Below are 12,831 nucleotides of genomic sequence, written 5' to 3' on the forward strand. Positions count from 1 at the left end.
AGCTAGTATGAGGCCGATAATACATGATTAAACGAATATTTTGTCGTTGTCTCAGCTGACTTTATCTGTTTAAAAATAGCGCACAATGGTTTCAAAGTTTATAGTGGTGAGTATATTTAACCCGTGAAAGTCATGTGATAAGTGCAGATAAATATACTGAGACTATTTTAAAATTGACTTGGATTTACGTGGTAGACAAACCCAGTAAATTTTGAAATATAAAAATACACAAAAACTACAAAGGACACATGCGTCGTAAGCGACATGATATTATCAGTAATTAAGATTTTATGAGTTATACACTACGAAACCAATTTAATGTAAGTTTGTTACGGGTTTTTTTTTTCAGTTGTATCATGGTGTCTAGTTCCTTAAAATGTTTAAAGACATACTAGTTAAAGACTAATTAAAAAAATAATATTTATATTTATTTGCATGTACTTATAGAGCCCCAAGCCGCACCAGTTGTTCGGTCAGTGTATGATATCAGAAAGAATTCGTTCAATGTGTCGTGGAGTCTGATAGGACCAAGGCCGGGCCAAGTCACGTACACGGTGATCCTAACTGCCGACACGGGAGCAGACTCCAAATCATATTATGTTACTGGTAAACAAGCAAGATTATCCACTACGTAATAGGATATTATTTCGTCAAATATCTTTTGTTAGACATATTTTGTTAAAGAAATCTGTATGTGATTGATATTTTTTGTTTGTAACCACCATTAATAATCGTAAATTGCTTTACAATATACCTTTAATTAAAGAAACAGGAGCGTGCCAAAACTCCATAGTAAGTCTAGGTTTGTACATAAATTCTTACAAATTAACTTACCAATGTATAACTTTCTGTTCAGTCATGTTTGTGGTCTATCATATGCTTTATCTAGCTCTAGATTTTTATCCAATTATCTATACTTTAAACAGGTTATGGTAACACCAATCTGTTTGCTGATGGGCTAGAAGAATATTGGAATTATGATGTGAGTGTCACAGCAAGAACTAATGTAGGTGGTGCTAAAACATCAGATACCACAACGAAATACAGGACACTGCCTTCAGGTAAGTGAACTATTTATGTCCTGTTTTACATATTTAAAGCCTTTTTGCACACCAGTTTTTGTAAAATTGTTGCTAGTTATCCCAAATCTTTCTAGTTCAACTAGAAAGTTGTTCGTAGTTAACAAATCAGCATATTTTTAATATGTAAGTTTCTCTTTAGCACAAGTTGACATGCACCCTGTTCTCCAATGAACAGTTCATACCCGAGTATGTATAATTGGTACTTTCAAAAAGAAACCACGAAACAAAAATTGTAAACTGTTTTGCCACTAGAGTAAGCAAAAACACGCATAGATGACACTCTGGGTTCAGCCATTGCAGAAATCTTTGTACCTTGTCAGTTGTTCAACAATTTTCAAATAAGGTATTGCCTTAGCATTGGTGTTGTTCTAGCAGTGTCGACGTCATTGTAATGCAAACTCTTTATTCTTTGTAAGTACTCAAAAGTGATCAACTGATAATTAGATAAACAGATGCAAGGCCAACAACTTTGGTTTCAATGACTGTATAACCAACAACCAGAGATGAGTGTTGGCTTCTGGGAACTGTTTTAAGGACAGAAACATCATTATAGATCATAAAACAACATGATTTCAGCTCCTGGAGCAGTAACTGAGTTTGAAGCAGTTAAGGTTCAGCTGCGCACTGACAATTTCCACAAAATGACGATCCAATGGAAAGCTCCATTGCTGTTGCAGCGCAACAGTGTGATAAAGGAATATGTGTTAAGACACAATGTTGGAAACACTACAGCAAGCTCAGTGGTAGGTTAAGATCACTTTGACAATAATGTTATAATATAACCTTAACTTTAAACACTTGACTTGTTTTGTTATATTGCAATAGTTGATGATTGAAGAATTCTAACATAATAATGAACAGAATCTCAATTAGCGATTTTTAAACTCTTGTAAATAAATGAAACATACAGAATATAATTCTGTCCTGATGTTAATTGATAATTCTATAAGAAAAATATGAGGCTTTCTTGTTTAAGGGTGGTGAAGAGTTCAAGACAATGTCCTTCACGTCGGTTACTAGCGATGTCTTTTACAGTCAAGAGTTTGATGTGATACCTGAATCAACGTACAAGTTTGAGGTAAGAACGAGTGACATAATAACATGGCAGTCTACGCATCACCACCATATTGGTAATGATGCTTAATGTATGGGACCTACAACCATTTTGTCTCAGAGTTGTGTGCTTAAATGCGGATTGTTTTACACTTTTGGCTACATCGGAGTTCGTGGATTGTACTTTTCCGGAAGATGAAGACATATCATTCTGATTCTTTAAGTAACATACTACCACCACAATGGTTGTAGTACTAGAGCTGTAACGATTCATGTGTAATCGTGAAATGTGTAGAACGCGGATACAACGGGTCATTTTTGGCATGCGTGTTTAATATGCGGATCGAATCGAACTTTGGGGTTTCCGTATCAAATCGGCGAATTTAAAACCGATTTTTGGTGCATCGGAGCGAATCATTGCACCTCTATGTAATGCCTGGTATATTTTTCATGGCGCATTGTCATATCCGTTTCATTAAAACAGGCCAACTCTTTTTTTGATTTATGTGCCTTGGACATCATTTTGACTATTTGGCTTTAAAAGAAAAAAAAACAATGACCTTTAAGTGGCCAATAAGAATTTATTTCCTCTGTATAATCGTTATTTATTTTATAATGATTCTTATTTCAATATTTGTCTGAGTCAATCAATAACATACGGAGTCAAGGCAGAATGCAGGTTTAGTTATCACTTATGACCTCTAGTTTAAAAATTGATATATTATTACTCATACAGGTGTATGCCGTGAACACTGAGAGTACAGATAATATGGGGGAGAAAACAGCGATTAAAGAAATAGCCCCAGCTGGATGTGAGTGGCTTACTTGTGATAACATTGTGTCTGATTTCATGTTTTGCTTCCATGATTTTAATTTTATTATTTTTAAATCATTTACATACATTTCGGTAATTAATACAAAACGAACTTGTATCAATGTTACGTGATTAAGCTTAGTGAATACGGACACAGAACGAATTTTATGTACCATATTATTTAAGCGTTTTATGTCTTTGACTTTATTTTTGTAAACTAGGTAATCTGTTTTTGCGAAAATATTAAGTCAGAGTATTTTAATAGTCAGAGTACCTTGATATTCTTGGTGTCGTCATCGTAGTCCAAAAATGTTTACATTTCAAAATACTCATATTGAAAATATACTTTTTGCATATACGGAGCAAACGAGTGGCCACCATTGAAGCATAAACCTAATCATCAAGAAATCAGTGACTATTGTAAGGGGCCGACCTTTTGACTGTATGATGGGGCAAATGACAAAAGTGTCCACAAGGCCTCAGAGTAAAAAATAAGAATTGCAGTTAAAATGAACTACCAAGTTTTTAATGTAGTCAGTTTATATTATATTCTGCTATAAAAATTGTTATGATCATAAGAAGTTAAATATCGATTACAAACATGTATAATGAGCAACCCGAAGGATAAATCTCAGACCTTCGCGTACACTCTTGCTTATATGCTCAACAAAATTATACAAGGGTCTTGAAAATTTACAACCAGCAACTGACTTTTAACGTATATAAGTGGAATGATGCTGCATTAAAATTGATTAAAAATATATTTCAAAAGTTTACTAAGTGGTTTATGTGAAAGTTCTTAAACATGGTGGAGAAAAACCTGTTTTAACCAATAACTCTTTTTTAATTTTGCTGAGTATATTTTTAGTGTATCATTTTTCTTATCTTTGCTTGGAATTATTTCTACATTCTTTTTTCAGTCCCTGTCAGTATTGAAAAAGCTGACAAAACCTTACAGGTTGTGAAAGAAGGCTCGAAAGACCAAACCTTCATAAGCCTGAATCTCGTAAGAGAGTTTTTCACTGAGGAAACCAATGGAAGAGTACAGAGGACAGCATTGCTGGGGTGTAAAAGCAGTGCATGTCCGGAAAACTTTCTTGGTATCAATTATGTTTTGTTACTCTTGTTGTTGTTGTTGTTTAACATTTTAATACCTCCACTTCACATAACGAAGTTAGACAGGATCTTTAGTAAGAACCATTACTCTGACTTAAATAAGTAATACCCCTTGATTGAAAAATGAAAAACAGGCCTTAAGTTCTCCAAACTTCTTAAAGGCTTAGTTTAAGCCTTCTATGAGTGACTCCCCCCCCCCCCAAAAAAAAAAAAAAAAAAAAAAACAAACAAACAAACAACAACGTGTATTTGTACACAACCTCTGTTAATTGATCTTAATCTTTTTGCCTAATTGTCTTATCAGATCTTCAATCCGAGTATCCTGCTGTGCAGTTTTGGATATTTTATAATAAAAATGGACCCTAAAAAGCCCTGAGCCAATAAACGAATACACAGGAAATTGGCCCCTACTGTGACACCAGGAGATGCACAGCAGAGGATTATCATGCCAAACATTCCTTAAACTAGGCCTTTAAGCTTAACTGGATTAAGTAGCTTATTTCAATTAGTCATAATACATACTTAAATCGAATTTTGATAATTTAAAAATGATTTATTGTGATTATCATAAGATAATTCCGATATAAAGAATAAAAAACTTAAGGAAGAAAATATTACAGAAAATATTGAAAAAACAAAAATTGTGAGCTTAGCTTAATCCTGTTATTAGGGACTTATAACGTTTCGAGAAATTGGGGCCTAGATGAACTTTTGTAAACCCTGATAGGATTATACTTGTCTGTTAAAGGGCCACAAAAAGGATTGATGCCAAAAGAAAATTAATTCAATTTTAATGCCCTATTATGTTTATTACTCTTTGACTTCAATGATCAAACCAAAATAAGGCGTATGATTTAGGTACAGATACAAAAATATTAAAGCCTTTATAAATGAGATATATAAATTAGTAGCTAGCTACATGGTCACAACTTCCCTACTTATATTAATACGCATAGACTAGGAGTCAATATATCATTTTGTTAAACAATGTTGGTCAGTATCAAATTGTCAAATTCTGAATGAGCATTGTATTTACTGGTATGCGGACAATTCCAGGCTACGCAGACACTCAAAAGAAGGTGGATGCTCTGGCCAACTGGCAAAAGGCTGCACAAAATAGCCTGTATAGGATCACCACAGCTGACTGGTTAACAAAGAACAGTAAGAGGAATGTTATGTATATATTAAAAATTGTAGACTCTCAATGATATAGATACAGTTATCTATACTGGATAGCTGGCAAAATGGTGCACAAAACGGCGTGTACGGGATCATCAAAGCTGACTGGTTAACACACAACACAAATGGAATGTTATGCATTCTTGATATTGTATTCACGTGTATACACGTTGTAAAACACGTGGTTGGTAGTGTAGGTAGAGTAATATAAACTGGATGACTGGGAAAAACTTCACTGAATGGCTACCGGTACCCTCTGCATAGGATCACCACAGAACAGTAAGTAGGCTTGTTGTAAACTCGTGTTTCATGTCTGTTTCATTGATAGAAAGCAGGCCCTAGCATCATGAAAATACTGACAGTTTGACTCAACGCAGTACACTATTAACAAAAGCTTTAATAGGTCAACGCGTTCAACTATACGCCACTTTGTCTTAAAAATGATTGCATTGATGATGATTAATGTACCTGTCAAAAACAATATAAAAGCGGTCAAGGGCCATAATTTGAATTTAGGATAGTATGGAGCTTTGTAAAATAGTTGTGTGATGGCTGTGAGCAACCGTGTTAAGTTTGAAGTCCATTGAAACTCCGATCTCAAATATTGTTCATTCAATGGACTTCATACAGGTATTTGATATAATTGTTCACGTACATCACGAGATTAAGGTACATAACTCTCAACCTAAATACACAATTATGGCCCTTGATTGACTTGTTTGCTACCGGTATTCCTTTACTTGTTTACTACCAGTATCTTTTTCTGGAGTGTTTTTGACATCATTATTGCATTCATTTCTAAGGCAAAGTGGCGTATACAGTCTGTACGAAAGTTCGTCGGACCTCGGCTCCCGTCGGTAATAAATGGCGACAGTCGCAGCTATATTGTAGGCCCGCGTGTCCGGCAATAAATTTTCGGGCAAAATGAATTAATATATATGTATCAAACGTGTATCTTGTTAATTTTATTAACTAACCTATGTTAACTTGATCAAACCAACTTAATCAGGGCGTTTAAAGACCCGAGCTCCCCGGGTTTTGACCCACATTAATCATAAATGACTCGAAAATGACGCAACATAAATTTGTAATATTTATCATTTGAAAGGAGCCGCAAGGCATGTTCTCAATGCATTTTTAATCAATTAAAGTCAATAGCAATTAACACCCGAAGTGACAACTTTCGATCTGGAATCTAAACGGCTTCCACGTCAATTAGCAGCACTCAAACTCAATGACGTGATAACTCCGCCCATTATGCAAATTAACGGATACCTTCGGCTTTTTCGCTTAGTACGATGGTTTAACAAACAACAATGCTTAATACATGTGTATATTTTTTTTTAAAGCATGTCTATATCAATTTAAAAAATATATATTTGTATTAGTTTTTAATGTGTAACAGATATAAATAAACATTTTTCGTAGCCCGTGGTCTAAAAAGCGTGGGAAACAGGTGCAGGCTTACCTTCTGTCAAGTTTAATGAAAGTGAAAGGAGAACTGCGTAAAACGTTGTCAGTGTACAGTAAAGTTCTATAATATAATAGTTTTATTGTTATGAAAAAATAAAAACAGTGTTGCAATATTGACAATAGGACCGTTGAATGTTTTTGTTTACTTTCGGACAAAATGAAAACATGAAAGTGAAACTGAAAGTAGAAATGAGAGATGTCGGTGCAACTCAACATTCGCTGTTGCATGTAGGATTCTGACAAGGATGCATAGGGTTACATAAAGAATAATAAATGCATAATTCCTGTTTCACTGAACATGCATTAAATAAATAATATGTTCATAAAAGTCTGAACATATTTAATTTTAAAGTTTTGACCCTGGGATTTTATTAACCACCTAAGAGCAGGAAATAAGACAACAAGGTATAGTCCAGTGCTCCAGCTAGGACTTAATAGCAGGGTTTGCCCCCCCCCCCCCCCCCCCCGCTGTCCTTTTCCAGCCTTCTGCTGCCTTTTACCACACCCTTCAGTGCACTTTTGTTTGACAGAGCAAAATTTCAGAAATGAAAGTATAAGCAATATACCTAATTTTGACATTTATTAAAGCAAAGATAACAGCTAAGGTATAGCAAACTTATGATTACTGTTGTATTGAAAGTAGTAACTACACATACACAATAAGTATAGAGCATTGGCCCTTGCAATTATTCCCCAATAAGGGTCATTCAATGCACATCAAAAGTGCCCTTTAATGGCCTAACACCCTACCCTTTTCAAACACTGACTGGAGCACGGGTATACTATTAAGTTATATTGATCATGACTTTCGCACAGACTGCGTATAGTTAAGCATGTTGTCCTTAGACAGCTTTTGTTACCAATATTCTTTAACGAAAAGGTGATGAATGATACTCAAATAAGGTCATTTATTTATTATGCATTAAACAACTTCACAATACTTATGAGCAATTATTCAACAAATCAAAAAAATTAGAGAGGCATCACAGAGGCAGTTCAGCGCTTTCGATTTATTCTGATCTTAATTCTAATTATGATAAATGATGATAATTTTACTAACTTATAAAATTGCACTCTAGTCTGTTTCAAGGGAAACAAGAAACCACAGCTATTGTTTGATTTGTGAGGCCATTGAAGTAATTTCCATGCTGTTTGGGCCAGTATTTGTGTTCATGTTTAGAGTCTCTGATATTGTTAAATCAATGAATTCACAGATAAGTCAGGCGGACACCTCTATAATTAGATGTCTCCTATTTTTGTAACAAGTGAGTTCAGCGTTGATCGAACCTACAACCCCTCATTCTGTAGGGGGACTCTGACTAATGCATTGTTCTGAGAGGGCCGTAACTAATGTTGGTAAAACTCGTGGCCCAATCCCCTTGCATGTTCGATTTTATAATGTTTGTTTCAAATATTGTGTTAAATTTCGCTTTGATATTCTCTTTGTAATATTTGTTTCATTCAATTATAAACTGCATTGCTATCACGGTTAGCTCAATAGTGTGACAGGTTGAAAATAAGTGCAATTATATATTAAATGCCTGGTTACACATTTAAATAAGAATCTGTCATTTGGCATTTATTATGAAAACAACAGAAATCGTTATCTCGTGTATCAAGATATGTTTCCATTTTAAAAGCATTGTTTTTTTTATTAAAAAATTGATACATTTCCAGAGAGAAGGCGTCGAAGCAAATACACAGAAGTTCCGTACACTGTGGGCATAGAGAATTGCGATGGCGTCACGGAAGGCAAATACTGTAACGGACCGCTCGAGCCAGAGACAAAATATTTGTAGGTTGATGCATGTCATTTTTGATGGTTGAGAAATGATTACTATGTAAGGCCATAAATTGTATAATCATTATTCAACCAGTGATTACCTTCAAACAATAAGTATATACATCAGCATTATTTTTGCACTATCCAGATCATGGTTTGCAGTTTATGCCTTGGTGGTATGTCTGTGTTGTGATAGCTTTAATTAGAACTATCGCCGTCATCAAGTTGTGCAAAAACTTTTGCCATAACTTAATTGTATTCAAATAGAAAAATGCAAAGGAATAAATTAGATTGATTTCTAGTTGTTGAATCTGTGGTCATCTTGCAATCATTACATATAAATCAGCTTTTTGCTATCCAGGTAATGATGGTCTGCTATATAAGCCTTGGATTAAACGTGTTATGCCAGAGACAGGCTTTCAAGCGGGCCCTTCTTTTCCTACTTTTCCCTACTTTTTGTTAGGCTCCTACTTTTCCCTACTTTTTCTTAAAAAGGACCTACTATCCCTACTTTTTTTGTAAAAATAGTTTGAAAAATAAGAGAAAATTTTAACGAAATGCATTGTTTGAAATTGTTTGAATGTTTTTTAAATAAGAAGACATTTATAGCATTTTTGTAGGATTAGTTTAAAGCAGAAGGTCTCCAGTGCTGCAAGAGGGGGTTCTATGATGAGAATAAGTGGTGCATGTTGACAAGTCAGAGACACCAATTCTAGGTTCATCTCCTCATCCTGTGGCTGAATCCCTCTTGAACCATTGGTTTCTAAGCAAAGACAACTACATGTCCATCACTATTGATAAAAAGGTTTAGTAGTCATTTATTTGCATCAAAAAAGGTACGTAAAGAGCCCTACTATTCCTATAATTTTGTCTTAATATCCCTTTTTAACCATTCTTTTTTTTTTAAATCCTACTACTTTTATCCCTACTTTTTGTGATTGGTCGCTTAAAAGCCTGCAGAGACAACCTGCATAAATACAGCAAGGTCCATAACTCTGGCTTCAATGATAAGCAAGATATGCCTTTTGTTATAATGGTAGGAAATATACAGAAGAGATCTGTATACTCATGTTGGCATTTATTTTCTTGCAGATTTGTTGCGGTGGTCTGTACCAGCACAGGATGTACGGTCAGCAAAAAATATGGGCCTTACATCACAGAGGCAGGTTAGTGGTATTAATAGATACATTAATGTTTTATACTAATCGTTAGGTTAATTATGATAAGGGAAAGCTTATAGAATAATACTCAAGTTTGTTTCCTGGGTAGGAACTTGATTTCCGGGCCATTGCAAGACCTTACTAAAGTTTGGTTTGAGGCGAACACCTATACCAGGAGACTACCTTAAGCTCATATAAATTTAATGTGAAATACAAGAAGTTATAACGTACATGTATATGTACGTTGATGGAAATGTTTCGTTTAAATCTATAATTCAAATCTAGGTAAATCATGTGGTTTTATACTTCCGTGTGTGTAAATGTTTTTAGAGTCACGTAATTTACAAAATATTTTATTTCTTTAGATATCCAATCATTGAATAACGATGAATGATTGAATCTTTAACTAATAAAATGAAATGAAAACTAAATGAATGGGGAAGACATTGTTTTTGCCCTGTCCGTCAGTCCGTGCGAACTTCTATGTGCTCAATAACTTGACAAAGGAAGTATCAAGGTACATGACCAGTACATGACCCCTGTTGATTTTAAAATCAGTAGGTCGAATTTTAAGGTTGAAGTGACCATCAGTGAAAAAAGATATGTTGGCCGTGACCTAAAGCTGAAAAATAGTTCCCCCTCAATAACTTAAGAACGCTTGTGGACAGGAACTTCATACTTGGTATGCCAGTTGGTCATGACTAGTAGATGACCCATATTGATTTTAAGATCAGTAGTTAAGAGGTCAAGGTAGTGATAACCTTGAGAAGAAAAAAGGTTTCCACTCAATAACTTTAGAACACCTGGGCCCAGGATCTCCATACTTGATATGCCAGTTGGTCATGACTAGTTGATAACTCCTGTTGATTTTGGTATCAGTAGGTCAAAAGGTCAAGGTCAAGGTGACCTTGAGGCCAAAAACAGTTTCCGATTGAATAAGTAAAGAACGCTTACACTAAGGAACTACATACTTAGTACCCCAGTAGGCCATGTAGTTCATGACCCCTTTTGATTTTGGGATCAGACGTTTTAAGTCAAGGTCCCTGTGACCTTGGGGTGAAAAAAAACGGATTCCAATCAATAACTAATTATGGCTTGCTTTCAGGAACTTCATACTGTATATGCCATTTGGTCATGACTAGAAGATTACCCCTATTGATTTTGGGATCAGTAGGTCAAAGGTCAAGGTAGCAGTGAATTTGAGAGGAATTGTTTTTCAAAATAACTTGAAACACTTGCTCCCAGGAACTTCATACTTGGTATGACTAGTAGATGGCCCCTATTGGTTTTGAGATCAGTAGGGCAAAGATCAAGGTAGCTTTGACATTGAGATAAAAAAGTTTGCGCTAAATAACTTAAGAATGCTTGCATCTAGGAACTTGATACTAAGTAAGCCAGTTGGTCATGACTAGTTGATGACCCCATTTGATTTTGGGAGTTTTAGAAGGTCAAACGATCAAGCTGAAGGTGGCTAAAATGGTTTCCCGTTGAATAACTAAACAACACTTGCACCATGGAACTCCAAACTTTGTATGCCAGTTGGTCATGACTAGTTGATGACCCCTTTAGATTTTTGAATCAGAAGTTTTAAGGTCAAGGTCCCGGTGACCTTGAGGTGAACCAAACAGTCCGCTCAATAACTATATTTTGCTTGCCCCCAGGAACTTCATACTTCTTATGCCAAATGGTCATGACTTGTAAATAACCTCTATTGATTTTGTGATCAGTAGGTCAAAGTTCAATAAACAAAGAATGCTTGCTTCCAGGAACTTTATACTTTGTATGCCGGTGGGTCACGGCTTGTAGAAAACCCCTGAGTTTTAGGCTGGTTAGTAAAATGTCAAGGTGACCTTGAGGTTAAACACCGCTTAATAACTTGGGCCCTTGGACTTCATACTAGGTTTGCTAGTTGATTTTGATAAGTAGATGACCCCTTTTGATTTTGAGGTCAGTAGGTCAGGGTCACAGAGACCTTCAGGTGAAAAACAATTTGTTGGTCACCAAATTATAAGTCACACTTTCTGCTCAATAACTTTTAGCCCCAGGAACTTTATTCTTGGACCTATGAACTTTATACATGGTATGCAGGTTGGTCATGACCAGTATATGACCACTTTGTTTGTTCCTCTCCTGTCCAAAAATACAAATTTCATGTACATCATCGATTATTTCTGACCTACTACCACATACAGGGGGAGACAAGCGCCTTTTTATAAAAGCAATCTCTATGTATGCTCTGTTTTGGGGTTTACTGTAATACGTTACACTGAAATGAAATCACTGAGACGTTTCTTGAAGTTGACTGTAATATGATTATGGATGAGTTCCCTTGTCTGTTTTAGTTCCACCGCCTATCGGCATGATAATGGGAATAGTGGCTGGGGTTGTTGCAGCTTTGGTAGTAGTTGTCATTGTAGTAATCTTCCTCCGTCGAAGAAGTAGGAACAAGGCTCCACTAATGTTACCGCTGGTGTTTTTCAGGTAATCTGTTTTCGAAGAAATTTCAATTTGTTGTGATTGCCTTGTCGTTGTTGATGTTATATTCTTCATCATAGCGAAAATACAATCCAGGCTAAATATTCTTTGAGGTATTCAAAATAAACTTGATACACATGTTTGACTAAGACATTGAGCTGATTTACAGCAAGGTCTATAAATCTGGATTTTATAAAATTGAAGTTATGCACCTTGTTTAACTGACAAAATAACAACAGAAAAGCGTTGGCATTCATATAGCGGCAGTCTTGTTACCCTTGGTTGTTTTCAAAGAAAACTGTCAAGGTTTCATCATAGCCATGGTATTGTCATCTTTGCTGCCTTTTTGCATGGGTGTTATGCAAAAGGTTAAATTTTGGCTCTAAGCTTAAAACTGTTAAAAGACATATTTTCCAAACTGGTGCATTTTTAGCTTTTACCTTAATGCACATTGAAGTTTATTTGTCAAATAATGCAATTTAATGGTCAACATTTTATTATGACCAATCAGAAGGCAGTATTTTTCAAGTTTTCTATTACATTTATTTTAATAAATCGGCCAGTTTTGATTTAAAGCATGTGAATCGATAAGTATAAACATTGGCTGACCCATATAGAAGGTAGTTTACACAGAAAATGCTGACTACTTAAATCGTTAAAGGTTTAAACTTGTCCATTCAAACGTAATGTGATAAT

The 12,831-nt window shown here is 35.2% G+C and overlaps 1 protein-coding gene across 1 annotated transcript in view; it reads left to right on the forward strand.

Moving 5' to 3' along the window:
* Positions 1 to 12,831, forward strand: part of LOC128223754 (receptor-type tyrosine-protein phosphatase eta-like) — a 72,312-nt gene that overhangs the window by 34,613 nt on the left and 24,868 nt on the right. Inside the window, exons 17-26 of the mRNA XM_052933113.1 lie at positions 448 to 606; positions 927 to 1,061; positions 1,659 to 1,825; positions 2,059 to 2,160; positions 2,872 to 2,947; positions 3,870 to 4,049; positions 5,122 to 5,226; positions 8,395 to 8,512; positions 9,593 to 9,666; positions 12,003 to 12,141. Coding sequence (XP_052789073.1) covers positions 448 to 606; positions 927 to 1,061; positions 1,659 to 1,825; positions 2,059 to 2,160; positions 2,872 to 2,947; positions 3,870 to 4,049; positions 5,122 to 5,226; positions 8,395 to 8,512; positions 9,593 to 9,666; positions 12,003 to 12,141 — 1,255 coding nt within the window. The remainder of the gene's footprint in view (positions 1 to 447; positions 607 to 926; positions 1,062 to 1,658; positions 1,826 to 2,058; positions 2,161 to 2,871; positions 2,948 to 3,869; positions 4,050 to 5,121; positions 5,227 to 8,394; positions 8,513 to 9,592; positions 9,667 to 12,002; positions 12,142 to 12,831) is intronic.

This window comes from Mya arenaria, chromosome 17 (genome assembly GCF_026914265.1).
Source record: "Mya arenaria isolate MELC-2E11 chromosome 17, ASM2691426v1".
Lineage (NCBI taxonomy): Eukaryota > Metazoa > Mollusca > Bivalvia > Myida > Myidae > Mya > Mya arenaria.